We start from the raw sequence: 15651 nt of genomic DNA, 5'->3' as shown, positions 1-15651 counted from the left end.
AGACGTAAGAATGTAAAGGCACAGAGCATATGTTAACGAACTAACATTGCCGTCTGATGTGGAGTTGCACCTTTCAAAGCACATTGACTTCAAGAGATTTAGACAAATATGGCCCTTTTAGGATGACACTATTTGTGAGTTACTTCCTGAATATTTAAATCTAGTCTCAGACCAAATTTAGCTAATCACCATGTGTACTTGATTGTAGAAGTAAGGGTGCCTTCCCTACATTTACAAGTTTGGCCTTATTTTCCTGTTAGATGGATCATTGATGAAGCTACTGAAATGCCTTAGAACGAGGAAACGGGTCTCCAGTCTTCTTGTTCTCAGATAGAAAGTGTTGTTTTGGTTGTATTATTGACGAATGTGCATTGATGGCAGTGGTAGATTGTTTGAATTCTGTACCGTAGTAGATCGTTGAAGTTTGTATTGTGAACAGAATAGATTTTGTAATCTTCATGTCCTCTGACCTAGTGAAAAGATGGCTACAGTGTTATTCTTTGAACGGTGGTCCAGGTTGAGAATCTCATAAGCACAAGAGCCGAAGCATCCAGGAAGTCTTCACCAGACATCCCTCAGCTTGGTTCTCTGAGAGCAGTCACATAGATATACCCATTGCTGACCTCATTGTCTCTTTGTATTGCCCTCGAAATCAAAGCTTTGTGTGCCGACATGCCACTAAGTTAAACTGTTTGCAGTATGAGGGCTTGCAGACTATTTTTACCTTCTGTTTTGCCTGCTCGTTATTCTTGGGCTAACTTAAAAGCAGAGCCATAAAAAAAAATTCAGCAAACTGAATATCAAAACCCCTAACAGTTAAATTTTCTGAAAGGCAGAAAATATTGAGATCCATGCTGCTTGAACGTACGCATATATTGCAAGAAACACGGGAAAGAGTAATATACACAATCCAAAATGCTGCATTGCATATGAAAATACATAATAATAATAATAATAATAATAATAATAATAATAATAATAATAATAATAATAATAATAATACATTTTATTCATATCCCGCCCTCCCCGCCGAGGCAGGCTCAGGGCGGCTAACAACATAGTCGATACAACAGATTATACAGTGATTTAACAGTAGCTAATAATTAATTAAAATTCTAAAAACAATAAAACAATAAAATTAACATCTTGCTGCTATTCCAGCGGATAACAAGAATCATTTAAGCAGTCTCTCAGTTTTTAGTCAGTGAAAGCTTCATCAAAGAGGATGGTCTTGCAGGCCCTGCGGAACCGGTCAAGGTCCCGCAGGGCCCACACTTCTTCCGGGAGCTGGTTCCATAGGTGTGGAGCCACGACGGAGAAAGCCTGGGTACGGGTACTCTGCAGTTTTGCTTCCTTCGGCCTGAGAATAGTCAGCAGGTTCTTCCCTGCTGACCTCAGTGCTCTCTGGGGTTCATATGGGGAAAGACGGTCCCTCAGGTAGGCAGGTCCTCGGCCATATAGGGCTTTAAAGGTAATGACCAGCACTTTGTAACGAATCCGGTATGTAACTGGTAGCCAGTGCAGTCCGCGCAGCCCTGGCTGTATGTGCTCCCATTTTGGGAGCCCCAATAGCAGCCTAGCCGCCGCGTTCTGCACTTCTACAGAAAGACTAATAAACTATTGAATGTATATAGCAAAATTACAGAATTAATACAATTACAGAATTAATCATTAATAAACAATGCATCCACATTACTCAAGTGCAAACCACTCAGTGACAGAGTCCCAAAGAAAACTGGCCAGTGAAAGATGGTTATTCAGTCATCAGCGTCTAGTTAGCAGTAGTGGCAAAACAGAAACACCGAACATTGAATTGACTTTGGAGTAGACTCTTTGGGGGAGAGGAGAGCGCCCTGAGTTTCAGTTCTGCGTGGTTACAAGTAATGTATGATTGTATTTAGCACATGTTTATTGGTTATGCACTAAACAGAGTATGTTTACACACTGAGAGCGTGAAGGTGTTATTGTTATCCAGTGATTATTTTTGCATTTTGCTGGTAAGCATCCAATAAAAACAAATGGTTCAAAACTACTGAGATGTTAAATAAAGATTCTCCTTTTATTTTTATTTTTTTTATGAACACAGAAAGCAACCTCAAGCATGTAGTTTGTCTGAGACTTCTGACCTTGATAAGAACTCTTTAAAAACCCATGAAGGAACACCGCTGCCTGGAGAATTAAGCTCCAGAAGTATGTTATTGCTTTATATTCAGCTCCCTTAGGAAATGGTATTCATTCTGGGTTGCAAAACAGATTGTGCGTGAATGGATCCTCTGCCTCCTTTCCCACTCCCATTCAATGTTTCTCTGTGCTTTCAGGTCCATGGTTACAGACCATTCAAGATGTCGCTGTGAATGATCAGGGCAGCAGCATTCTCGATAGCAAGCGGTTCATGCTGGACATGTTGTATGCCCATAACAAGAAGTCCAAGGATGAGGAGGCTAAAGAGCTGGAGGAGAAGGCGGAGGAAAAGGAGGTGGCAGAGGCAAGTGAAGACGCCATCACCAGCCTGGCCAGCAGGATCTCCGTCCTGCAGGCCACCAAGCAGGCCAAAGATTTAAGTGTCAAAAAAATTGAGATTGAGGATTTGGACAACCACGGCAGCGTGAAAGCCTTTGCGGAACGGTTCAATAATAGCGAGCTGGCAAAAGGCTCAAACTTTCCTGAAAGTGATTTTGGTGAAAAGGTCCCTGAAAAGACACCGCCCACACAGGCTAAGAAGGAATCGGACTATATTTGGGATCAGCTCCTGGCCAATCCGAGGGAACTTAAAATCAAAGACATGGATTTTACAGACTTGAGGGACGACGACGATGTTGATGTCTTGGACATGGAAATGGGCCCTGGTGACTCCCTGGCTCCCCCTCCTCTACCACCGCCTTCCTTTTTTGGTTTGCCTCCCCCACCTCCTCCCTTGCTTTATGGATGCCCACCACCACCACCCTCCTCTGGTAATTTATTGGCTCCACCTCCCCTATTTGGCACTCCTCAGGGTTTAGGATCTCCCCCGCTTCATAGGGATCAGCCAGCTTTCATTAAAAAGAAGAAAACTATCCGCCTATTTTGGAATGAGGTGAGGCCGTTTGAGTGGCAGTTTAAGAACAACAAACGCTGCAAAGGATTCCTGTGGTCAAAACTGGAACCTATTAAGGTGGACACTTCCAAGCTGGAACATCTCTTTGAGTCTAAATCCAAGGAACTTCCGGTCACAAAGGTATTGTTTTCTAGTTAGTGTATGGGGGCGGGGGGGGGGGAGGTGTTAATCTCTTTTATGGGCCTAAACTAAATTGCCCAGCTGTGATAAAATAATCTCAAGGATGTGAAGTTTCCAAATATAGTGAGGAATGATTGTTCCATGTCTTAAGAATCATGGTGGATCTCTCCAGAAATGTTTCCTATCTCAGATGTGAGTATTCACAAGTCTGCTTAATTTCAAATGGGAGGAAGTTTGTGTGTGGGGGAGGTTCTGCCCTTTCTTTGCCTTCATGAACATATGTTTTTAAGACTGCGCAGAGGCAGCGTGCCTCTGGAATTGAAACGGCCAATGTGACAGGAAGGAAATTCAGAGGATGCTGAATCTGGCTTCTGAGGCCTTAAAACAGGGGTCCCCAACGTGGTGCCCGCTGATCCCACTGGCACTCATGACATTCTTGGTCCCCCCCCCACAAGTGCTTTGAGAAAGTGGGTGTGGCCAGGTGAAGGTTTTGAAAGAAACAAAGGAGAAGGGGGGAACAAACTTAACCAGAAATGTACTGAGAATGCCTCAAAGCCCATAAATTTATCCAGCACCTACAGGTAAAATCTGAGAACATAATCCAAGATGGCGCTCTGGAAGACTACTTGGCAAGCCCTTCGGGTGGCTGTGGGTGCTTCTTGCATTTCCTCTGACAGTCCATTCCATCCAAATGATGCCCTGACAAGGAAGGGAGTGAACCAGGTGGAAGGGATGCACCTCTGAGAGCACCTGACCTGGTTCACTTATGGAACAACTATTTATTTGATTCCCCCAGTGCGCTGTGGAGATTCTGATCCAAAACAGTGTAGACTATACTGTCCATTGTCTGTGTACACACTGGTGAGGCCCACCTTCTGCCATGGTTTCAGGACTATACTTAAGGTTCTCCGGCGGTCTCAGAATGGGGAGAGTTGGTTAATTCAGGCACCTGTTTCCACCTCCTACCCTTTCGGAGCCTCCTCTCTCTCTCTGGCGCTGGATCTGACCTTGCTCCTCTCCTACCTCCACTCCCTGATCCTCTTGTATCCATCTCCTGTCTTTTGACCCCACCCTCATCCTTCTGTGTCACTGTCTGCCACCCTTCCCATTGGTCTTTCCTCCATGTTTCTATCTAACCTCTTAAGCTCTAGCTCTGCCCCTGTCTCAGCTTGTTTCTGAGCCACACCCTGTGTTTCTCCTGCATTTCCCTTCCCAACCACCCCAGGCCATCCGACCCTGACACCCGTACTGTGTTCCATGAGCTAGAGAGCTCTGGGACATGTGGTTGAATGAAGGTGAGCTCATGCCAGCTTTCTTGCCTGCTGGGGGCTCACCTGGCTGTCTGGCTTTGTTGTTCAGCTCCTGGGCCATGGCATCCTTTCAGCTCTCCCTTGGCTTGGGTGAGTTGTGGGTGTTCTTGTGGGGTTGGAGGGCTTCCCTTGTTTCCCCCAAGGGTTGTTCTCCAGCCCTCTTGAGAGGGGTGGGGGCAGGGCTTGAGTCCATCTCTGGACATACACATGTTTGGCTTGTCCATCCATGATCCAAAACTCCTGAGATCGTTTATCTAATCATTTTGGTATTTGGATTCTGTCCTTCAACCATACAGCTCAGGGCAAGATGCGCAGTTCTGTCCTTCTCCAGGTTGCCCCAAGAGTGATGGAAAGCAATTGGCTCCAGGACACTCCATGGGCTTCATGGCTGAGGGGGGATTTGAACCCAGATCTCCCAGGTCTGAGTCCAGTATTTGCATTACTGTCCCAGACAGACTCTCAATGTCCAAACTGGTGCATGTGTGGCCTCCACATATCCTATCACATCCCTTTTGCTTTTGTTTTCTGTGCATTTATGTGCGCAGGTTTGGCCATATGAACTACATGGTGTAAAAAAACACACACATAACCGTGGAGTACAGCCCTTGCCAGACACAATGTATCTTGTATTTAAAACTCCCACCTTGTAATCTTTGGGATCTGAAATTATTTGGGTAATTTATTAATCTGTTTGCTGTTTCAATCTGTAGTCAATAGATATTCTGCTTTACTGGTTAAGCAGGATAATCGTTCTTACCTCCTGCATCCTAATTTATCTTTTATTGGCCTGTGAGATATTCGTGCGCTAATGCAAAGCCCATGGAAGAGGAGAGGAAGGACAGAGGCTTAAAGTGGAAGCCAAACAATTGTTGCACGTGGTAGACATTTTCCATGTCTGTGAAGACGTTGTTTTCATGTTGGGCAGCTGTTGGTGGTTGTTAAGGCTTGGATGAGCATGGAAAGTTCTCCCTTGGGCATCCGGGTTGCCATGAGGCAATGGCTGCAACTCACAGAATGGGGACTTTACATTAGAGTTGCCACCCAATTTTGCCTGAAATGAAAGTGCAAAGTCAATTGAGAGGCCCTTGCCTGGCTAAAACAGTGAGAGATTTCAAGAAAAGCTAATGGGCTCTTCCAAGAATCGTTTATGGTTGCTTTTTTATGGCATTTATACCCTGCCAATCTCCACAAGGTTGCCTGGGGATCTGGAACTGCAGCTGAATTCCAGACCACAGAGATCAGTTCCCTTGGAAGAAACAGCTGCTTTGAAAGGTGGATTCTATAGGATTATATAATCATCATCATCATCATTTCTGTATATCTAATTCCCAACCCCTATGTGAGGTCATCAGGGCATGGCCTAAGACAGACAATGCCGTGAAACCTTGGGGGACCACCGAAGAATGGCACCTGCCTCACGGAGACCCGCAGAGCCCACCCTGGCTGCCACAACGGATACCGGTTGGGATTCCCGAAGCAGGAGCTGTCCAAAGGCCAGCGAGAGAACCAAGCCGGAGGGAGAAGTGAAGGGGAAACATCGCCTTACCTTTCAAAAGCCTAAACACATTTAGGCAGAGGAAACAGGCAGGTGGGGAGCCCTATGAACATATGAAGCTGCCTTCTACTGAATCAGACCCACGGTCCATCAAAGTCAGTCTTGTCTACTCAGACTGGCAGTGGCTCTCCAGGGTCTCAAGTTGAGGTTTTCCACGCCTCCTTGCCTGGACCCTTTTTAGTTGGAGATGCCGGGGATTGAACCTGGGACCTTCTGCTTCCCAAGCAGATGCTCTGCCACTGAGCCACCACCCTTCCATAAAGTCAGTCTTGTCTACTCTGACTGGCAGTGGCTCTCCAGGGTCTCAAGCTGAGGTTTTTCATGCCTATTTGCCTGGACCCTTTTGAGTTGGAGATGCCGGGGATTGAACCTGGGACCTTCTGCTTCCCAAGCAGATGCTCTACCACTGAGCCACCGTCCCTCCCCACCGCCCTGGTGCATTTCTGGGGAAACTCTCTCCTCTCTCACCCCTCCCCCCAGCAGTGAGGCTAAATGTTTGCCCCTCCCCCCCAACTTTTACATGGAGTAATTTTTCTATGGAGAGAGGGAGGGGGAGAAGCATGAAAAGCCCATCTGGATCAGGGCAGCCTTTGCTAGTACTTGGATGGCATCCCACCAACAAACTCCAGGGTTCCTTTGTAAAGGGCAGTATTGGCAAAGCAGCTCTGTTCGTCTGTTGCCTTTAAAACCCACATTAGTTACATGTGACTTGCCAGCACTTCCTGCCACTAGTGGTTATAGAATGGAAGACCCTGGTTTGAAGCCCCACATCCCCTGGCATGAGCCACAACACAAGGAGGCAACATTTTGTTGCAGGTCTCTTCTTCTTCATTGAATTTATAGATGGCCTGTTGCAGGGCTCTGAGCAATGTACAATATCAGCAAAACATACATAAATTTAAAACAACTAATAGCTTAATAATGCATTTTGAAATCAGATGGCGATAATTAATCCCAATTCAGACTGCTGGCTACTTTGTAGGTGGGAAGGGGTGGGGGGAGGCAAAATAAATATAGGGAGTAGAGCAGGATGGCAGCCAAGATGTCCTCAGCCAAAGTCCTGGCAGAACATCTACCAAGTCCTATGAAGAAAGGTTGAAGGAACTGGGGATGTTAAGCCTGGAGAGGAGGCGGCTGAGAGGTGATAGGATCACCATGTTCAAGTACTTGAAGGGCTGTCAGACAGAGGATGGTGTGGAATTGTTTTCTGTGGCCCCAGAAGGTAGGACCAGAACCAATGGGTTGGAATTAAATCAGAAGAGTTTCCTGCTCAACATTAGGAAGAACTTCCTGACCATTAGAGCAATTCCTCAGTGGAACAGGCTTCCTCGGAAGGTGGTGGGCTCTCCTTCCTTGGAGGTTTTTAAACAGAGGCTAGATGAAGATCCTGTGAATTTGGGGTAGGTATTTGTGGGTTTCCTGCATTGTGCAGGGGGTTGGACTAGATGACCCTGGAGGTCCCTTCCAACTCTATGATTCTATCTCTTACAGGCCTTGTGGAATTGCATAAGGTCCTGCAGGGTGCTGATGGTATTTGGCAGAGAGTTCCACCAGGTGGGGGCCAGAACCAAGAAGGCCCTGGCCCTGCCGCCGAGGTCCCTCCCCTCCCCAAACTCTGCCTTCCCCAGATGACACTCCCAAATCTCCAGGAATTCCCCAGCCCCGAGTGGGCAACCCAACTGCCCACCCCCAAACTGTGCCGTCCCCAGGCTGCATCCCTAAAATCTCCAGGAATTTCCCAGCCCAGAATTGGCAACCCTAATCCATCCACAACCAGGTTGACTTCTCTTTCTATGTCTTAACTGGGATTTTTGCATCACATACCTATGATCATCGCTTCCCTATGCTTGGATCTCCAGGTATTCTTTGTTAGCAGTAGAACAAAACATATTCAGAAGGCAACTTGTAATAGTGGCTGGGGCGGGGGGAGGCAGTAGCTGGACTATTGCAAGATTTTTTTTAGCAGACGAGGGATGAGATTCTCTTTCGGAAGCAGCACTCATTCTGCAGTGGGGGTGGGGGGAAGTGCTGCCACGTTGCGGAGGCTGCAGGGCTTTCAAGGCAAGAGACGCCAGCCTGGGCCATCCAGGTCAGGGCAAGCAACACTGTGCAATTTCTGTATTCCTTTTGTTTTTGTGGCTGAAGAGAGCCCCTTCCTCCCCCGAGTTGAAAGCAGCCTGGTGAAGGCTTTGGTGACTGAATGCTGTAGCGCTGGGGTGTCGAACTTATTTGTTATGAGGGCCGGATCAGACATAAATGAGACCTTGTCAGGCCAGGCCAGGTTGGGCCGAGCCGTGGATGTACCTATTTAAGATCAGGTAGATGAGATATGAGCTGTATAAAGGACATAAACAAACACAAAGAATTTTTTTAAAAAAACCTTAAAATAAAACATGCTTAAAACATTAGCACTCGTTGATCTTAAAGGTGCTTTCTTTGTATTTCTCCCATGGGATCCAGGGAACTGGGCAAAGGAAGCTCTGGCTCTTCCCTTCCTTCCCCAGGGGAACAGGAAAGGGAGGAGCCTCAGCCAGTAGAAGAAAAAGAGGTTTGGCTCAGTAGCTCTGCTGTGTGATTGAGAGAGCCTGACAAAGCAAGCTCTTCCTCCCTAAGGGAGGAGCCTCAGCCAATGGACAAAATAGAGGCTTTGCTCTGTAGCTCCTGTGTGAGCAAGCTGTAATGCAGAAGGAAACAAGAGAGAAGGCGAACACAGCAGATGACAGCCAGTTGCTTGGGGGCCTGATAGGAGCCCTCCAGGTTCCTGATTTGGCCCCCGGGCCACATGTTTGACACCCCTGCTGTAGTGGTTTAAAAAAAAACCCTACACATGCCATTCTGTTTAATTCATTTATTTAAAATATTTATATCTCACATTATTTCCTTAGACTCGGGGTGGGTAAAAATGCAACCACAGTTTGCAGGGACACAAAAACATAACAAAATGAAAATAATGTGCATGGGAGTAAATCTGCACAGATTAAAACCACAGCCAGATGTGACTGAATAGTTTACCTCCATTGACTGCCCCTTGAAATAGAGCAGTCTAGCACACTGTCCTTAATGGAGCAAGAGAAGGCTCCTTCTGTACCCTTCCTGATGGGTGGTAGAAAGTGCGAAAAAATTGCACCTTAGCCTCGGTTAGTATTTGGTTATTAGTTTGAATACCAAGGCTTGTGACACAGAGGCCGGCAATGGCAAACCACCTCTCTGAACATCTCTTGCCTTGAAAACCCTCCGGGGTCACCGTAAGTCGACTGCAACTTGACAGCACTTTCCACCATCACTCACCATTATTCTGAGCCTCACAGTCTTTCTCACACTCAGAAGTAATGGCCTACCAAAGAACTTGTGTTCTAGACGATAAGAAACCAAGGTGGAAGCTGAGAGAACAAAGATTTGAGAACTGGAAAAGGACAGTGAGGGACGGTGGCTCAGTGGTAGAGCATCTGCTTGGTAAGCAGAAGGTCCCAGGTTCAATCCCTGGCATCTCCAAAAAAGGGTCCAGGCAAATAGGTGTGAAAAACCTCAGCTTGAGACCCTGGAGAGCCACTGCTGGTCAGGGGAGGGACGGTGGCTCAGTGGTAGAGCATCTGCTTGGTAAGCAGAAGGTCCCAGGTTCAATCCCTGGCATCTCCAAAAAAGGGTCCAGGCAAATAGGTGTGAAAAACCTCAGCTTGAGACCCTGGAGAGCCACTGCTGGTCAGGGGAGGGACGGTGGCTCAGTGGTAGAGCATCTGCTTGGTAAGCAGAAGGTCCCAGGTTCAATCCCTGGCATCTCCAAAAAAGGGTCCAGGCAAATAGGTGTGAAAAACCTCAGCTTGAGACCCTGGAGAGCCACTGCTGGTCAGGGGAGGGACGGTGGCTTGGTGGTAGAGCATCTGCTTGGTAAGCAGAAGGTCCCAGGTTCAATCCCTGGCATCTCCAAAAAAGGGTCCAGGCAAATAGGTGTGAAAAACCTCAGCTTGAGACCCTGGAGAGCCACTGCTGGTCAAGGGAGGGACGGTGGCTCAGTGGCAGAGCATCTGCTTGGTAAGCAGAAGGTCCCAGGTTCAATCCCTGGCATCTCCCAAAAAAGGGTCCAGGCAAATAAGTGTAAAAAACCTCAGCTTGAGACCCTGGAGAGCCGCTGTCAATCTGAGTAGACAATACTGACTTTGATGGACCAAGGGTCTTATTCAGTATAGGGCAGCTTCATATGTCTTCAATAAAAAAAAAAGGACAGTTGATGAGAAGTTGGGAGGAAAAGAGAGCACAGGAAAGAGAGATGAGCATGAAAGCCCACTGATACAGCAAACAAAGATTTAGGAGTGCTATGTATAACAGGACAAGATTCAAGTCCAGAAACACCATAGACAACAAAACATTTTTCTGGAGTACAAACTTTTGTGAGTTAAATGGTGCCCGCGCTACAGCTAGAAAAGGTGATGACTGGTCTAACAAAGGCTGACAAGTGACCTGAAGGCATTCCCTGGGTTTGTATTTGGATAGACTTTAATTTGTTGAGGGTTCTGGAACCCCAGGTCCAGCAAAGCTGAGTCATAAGAACACTTGAAGCTGCCTTGGTCCTTCGAAGTCAGTATTGCCTGCTCAGACCACAGCAGCTCTTGAGGGTCTCAGGTGAAGGTCTTTCACATCACCTATTACTTGATCTTTTTAACTGGACGTCGAGGATTGAACCTGGGACCTTCTGCAGGCCAAGCAGCTGCTCTGCCAGTGAGCCACGGCTCAGTTCCTCTTGGCTGTGGGGCAAGGGGGCTCCAGAGCCTGTGGACATAACATGAATAAATTACTAGGGTTTCCAACAGCTCAGGGTTAATTTGAAAAGATTTGAGGGTGGAGCCTAGGAAACTGGGATTCAGGGACGGTAGGGACCTCGGTACGGTGTAATGCCATAAATTCCACCTTCCAAAGCAGCCTTTCTTCCAGAAGATGTGATATAAATGTTTTAAATAAGCAATCTATGTAGTCTGGAGATGAGCTATAATTCTGGGAGATCTCCAGCTCCCACCTGGAGGTTAGCAGCCTCTGGATGTTTCCAGGCCTCTGGCAGTCACCTCAAAGGCTCTTTGGGGAGTAAGCAAAGACGGGAGTCCCTGTGGGCAAGCTGTTGCATACATTGTCAAGTATGAGCAGTAAGTAGGCCACAAGGAAGCCTCTGAGACCTGGTGTAAAGTTTGCAACAGGCCTACATTTCCCAGGCACCCTCTGGGCCTCCTGATTTGGCTGGGGTGAAATTGAAGGAAAAGGGAAGACCAGTGAGAGAAGGACTCTAAAGCCCCCTTAGAGTGGGGAGGGGGCTCCTCCTGGGGGCTGAAGGGCAAGGAGGCTGCTGCCAGCAGGAGAGGAGAGTGGGAAGGGCCAGCAGGGACCAGCCAGGCAGCCATGTTGGGAAACCTCATTGTTGTTTTTGCTGGCTCCTTTGTGTGTTAATTTTGCCCTGTTGGTGTTCCTGTTCAAAGCTGGTGGCCTTGCCTGTTATGAACATATGAAGCTGCCTTCTACTGAATCAGACCCTCGGTCCATCAAAGTCAGTATTGTCTACTCAGACTGGCAGTGGATCTCCAGGGTCTGAAGCTGAGGTTTTTTACACCTACTTGCCTGGACCCTTTTTAGTTGGAGATGCAAGGGATTGAACCTGGGACCTTCTGCTTACCAAGCAGATGCTCTACCACTGAGCTACCGCCCCACCCTGTTGGTGACTTCCTCCCTTGTTTAATAAAACTGTTGGTTTTAATCTGCATGGTCCTCACGCCTCAAGCTTGACTATTTACCCGCCTAGCAATACCGTCACCAGTGTGGGTGGGTGGGTGCTGTTTGGAAGGCTGAAGGGGGTACTCTGAGCCCTCCCCGGGTTGAACCTCCAGGCCAGAGTGATGGCTGCTAGACAAGGCCCTTGCCTGCTCCAAGGCTGAAGGGGGCAGGAGGTAGAGGAGGTGTGTGTTAGGAGAGGGGGCCCATCTTCAGCAAGCCCCCACTGGTTCCCCTTGCACCTATAGAATATCTAAGAAGAACTGATCGCCTCCTTGGGGTTTTGCAGCAACCTCTTCTGGCAATGCCCATCTGCTGCTGATTCAGCCTTTGCCTTCTTTCAGAAGGACCACACAGACCCAAGTCAACATTATGGCAAGGAGTTATTTATGTGCCTCGTTTCTCTTGAGTGCAACCCAAAGTGGCTTACGTCATTCTCCTCCCTTCCATTTTATCCTCATAGCAACGTTGTGAAGTAGGTTAGGCTGACCTTGAGGTAGGTTAGGCTACACCACACCAGCTCTCAAATGTGGAGTGATGGGAGCAGAGCTCAGACGGTGACACCAAGTGGCCATCAGAATCATGCAATGTGTTGACAGTAGGAAATGATCAGATGTAGTTAGGTGGGTGGGAGAATAAAAGTGAGACTGAGATACCTTCTTGCTCAGAAGCTTAGCAAGTCAGCACAGTTAAAGGCCGTTTTCCCACTGACCTTACTCCGGAGCGACGTCCCTCTTCACCGCGCAGCGTCTGTGCGGATTTCCCACCAACTGCTGCGCACAACCAGGAAGAGCCGCGGCTTTTGCGTCGCAGATGTAAACTGGTTTTTAGCGGTTTATATCTGCGACACAAAAGCCGCGGCACTTCCTGGTTGTGCGCAGCAGTTGGTGGGAAATGCGCGCAGACGCTGCGCGGTGAAGAGGGACGTCACTCCGGAGTAAGGTCAGTGGGAAAACGGCCAAAGTTTCTGATGGATTCTGTGCCTGTCACCATAAAGCATGTTCTGCTGTTGGGTACTTTTGGGGGAAGGATGAGAGACTCGGACAGGGAACACCGGCCAAAAGGCAGCAAGAACATTTTCTGCACAACAGATTCCAAACAAGCACCATCTCTTTGAAAGTGCCTTAGACTGGCTCAGGTCCGTGAAGCTCAATATTGTCTACTCTGGTTGGTGACAGCTCCCCAGGGTCTCATGAAGAAAGGTCTTTCACATAACCTGTTGCCTGGTCCTATTAAGTGGAGATGCTGGGGGCTGAACCTGGACCTTCTGCATGCCAAGCAGAGGCTCTGCCATTGAACTATGGATGAGAACACAGAACTTCAGCAGAAGTACCCTCAAAGATTTACAATGATTTACTCTCACCAATAACTTTGGGGCCAGGGGGAGTGTGGGAGAAATGAATTGGGAGTATGTCCCAGAGATAGAAATGACTAGTTCCAGAAGCTGTAGAGGTTCCGTTTCCACCACCCTACTGCAACCCCCTCAGTCTGGCTTTCTCTTATGTGTGTTATATTTGCAGGGGTTGTTTGCACCACTGAATTGCACATTTCACTAGAGCGATATCTGCACTGCATGCTGTGGGAGTGGAGTTCGATGGGCATACTGTATCAAAGAGCTCACTTTTTGTTTCTTTCCGCTCCTTTCTCTCAGAAAACAGCTGCTGACGGGAAGAGGCAAGAAATCATTGTGCTGGATTCCAAACGGAGCAACGCCATTAATATTGGACTGACAGTATTACCCCCTCCTAGGACAATTAAGACTGCCATTTTGAACTTTGATGAATATGCCTTAAATAAGGAAGGAATAGAGGTACTGAGAAAAAACACTGAGCAGATTATGATTTCCATTTATTAGGGAACTGAAAATACGACAGCATGGAGAACTTTTAAAAGGAAAGGAAAGGAAAAGCTATTGGTGGCTGTCAGTAGGTCTGCCATGGGAACTAAACAGGACCTCCATGTTCAGAAGCAGTAAGCTCAGAGCCAGGAGGCAACATCGGGGGAGAGTCTTTATGTGTAATTGTTGGCCCTCCAGAGGAACTGGTTGGCCGCTGTGTGAGCCAGAATGGACTTTTGGTCTGCTCCAGCTGAGCTGTTTGTGTGTTCTTAAGTCTTCATCCTTATCAGAGCCACAACCTACCTGTAGTCTGAGAGCCACTTCCTGATTTTGGAAAGGGAATATGGGCAGGTGTAGCTTTCAGCCCAGCCACAACAAGCTGCAGTTCCTGGTTTCTGGGTCACATTCCATGCTAGCAGGGCAAAGAAATGGAGCCCAGGGCAAGGCTGGATGGCCTTGAGAGTCCTCATTGAGTCCTGAATACATTACAGAGCGAACGTGTTGGGGAAAAAGGCATGTGTTGGAGTCCAGCTCCCCTTCTCTGAGCATATTTTCAGAGGCATAATAAAACTGAAAAGGAAACTGCAGCAGAGAGAATATTTCCAGATATACTCTCTATATAGGCATTATGCAGTTCCTTAGGCAAAGAAAAACGCGCCTCTCTTTTTTGCGCTGTCTCCTGTGAGCCTGGCACAGTGAGTGCAGCACAGCTTTGCATCTCAGGCATCTTGGACGATGTAAATGTAGCTGATGGTCACCCATTCAAGGGGCTGAAGAGGGAACTGGGCTGGGTTCAGTCCTTCCTCTTCTCCATCCCCTTGTGGTGGGATGTGCAGGTGGTGCAGTGGAGGCTGTGCACGCACACAGCCTCAAATGCTGCAAAGTGTATCCCAGGTCCTGGGCACCCATTGCTGGGACAAAGTCCTCCAGGGAGCACAGGAAAAGAGGCGTCCTCCAGCACTTCACTCCTAGTGAGTCGTGGCAAGTGAGGCTCAGCCTGGAGAGACCAAAGTTTGTAATCTCAGAAGCCCAAACTTGATGTGGATAATCCTTCCGCAATTCCTAAAAATGTCTTTAAAACTCTAGTGGAGCCAAATTATAGTGCCTGGGTTGTTTAATAGGTGTGTGCAGTCGGGTGATTCATGGGTAGGTTTGCCAGCTCTGAGTTGGGAAGTTCCTGAAGACCACAGCAGGGTGGTGTAAGGCCACAGCATTCGTCCTCCCAAGCAGCCCTTTCTTGCTGTCATCTGGTGACCAGTTGTAATTCCGGGAGGTCTCCAGCCACCATCTGGAGGAGAGCTAGTTTGGTGTAGTGGTTAAGTATGCGGACTCTTATTTGGGAGAACCGGGTTTTATTCCCCACTCCTCCACTTGCACCTGCTAACATGGCCTTGGGTCAGCCATAGCTCTGGCAGAGGTTGTCCTTGAAAGGGCAGCTGCTGTGAGAGCCCTCTCAGCCCCACCCACCTCACAGGGTGTCTGTTGTGGGGGAGGAAGGTAAAGGAGATTGTGAGCCGCTCTGAGACTCTTCGGAGTGGAGGGCGGGATATAAATCCAATATCTTCAATATCTTCTTCTTCTTCATGGCCTTTCTCTGTCTTCGTAGAAAATTCTCACCATGATTCCCACAGAAGAAGAAAAACAGAAAATCCAGGAGGCTCAGCTGGCCAATCCCGACATCCCTCTGGGCAGCGCTGAACAGTTCCTTCTGACTCTTTCTTCCATCACTGAACTTTCGGCCCGACTTCAGTTGTGGGCATTCAAAATGGATCACGAGCTTGTGGAAAAGGTAATCTCTTCCTGGTGACTGGGGAAATGGAGGCAACCTCTAGTCACTTCCGTGTGTTTAGGACAGCATCGAACTAAATGCGACATCACTAGATCCATGAACAGATCTCCCACAAGTTTTTTAGGTGTAAGACACAGACTTCTCACTCTTGATGGGACGCTGTTGGTGGCGGCATCATCTGCGAAGAATCTGGGCATG

At 47.8% G+C, this 15651-nt stretch overlaps 1 protein-coding gene across 7 annotated transcripts in view; it reads left to right on the top strand.

Annotated features, from left to right (window-relative positions):
• The window catches only part of FHOD3 (formin homology 2 domain containing 3), a 407856-nt gene that overhangs the window by 341267 nt on the left and 50938 nt on the right, over positions 1-15651 (top strand). For all 7 annotated transcript variants that reach the window (XM_060247836.1, XM_060247834.1, XM_060247833.1 and 4 more), the window contains 3 exons: positions 2319-3214; positions 13479-13637; positions 15271-15453. In XM_060247836.1, the coding sequence (XP_060103819.1) occupies positions 2319-3214; positions 13479-13637; positions 15271-15453 (1238 nt within the window). The remainder of the gene's footprint in view (positions 1-2318; positions 3215-13478; positions 13638-15270; positions 15454-15651) is intronic.

Source organism: Heteronotia binoei, chromosome 10 (assembly GCF_032191835.1).
Source record: "Heteronotia binoei isolate CCM8104 ecotype False Entrance Well chromosome 10, APGP_CSIRO_Hbin_v1, whole genome shotgun sequence".
Classification (NCBI taxonomy): domain Eukaryota; kingdom Metazoa; phylum Chordata; class Lepidosauria; order Squamata; family Gekkonidae; genus Heteronotia; species Heteronotia binoei.
The sequence above is the reverse complement of the archived record's forward strand: the minus strand, read 5'-3'. Positions and strand labels throughout refer to the sequence as shown.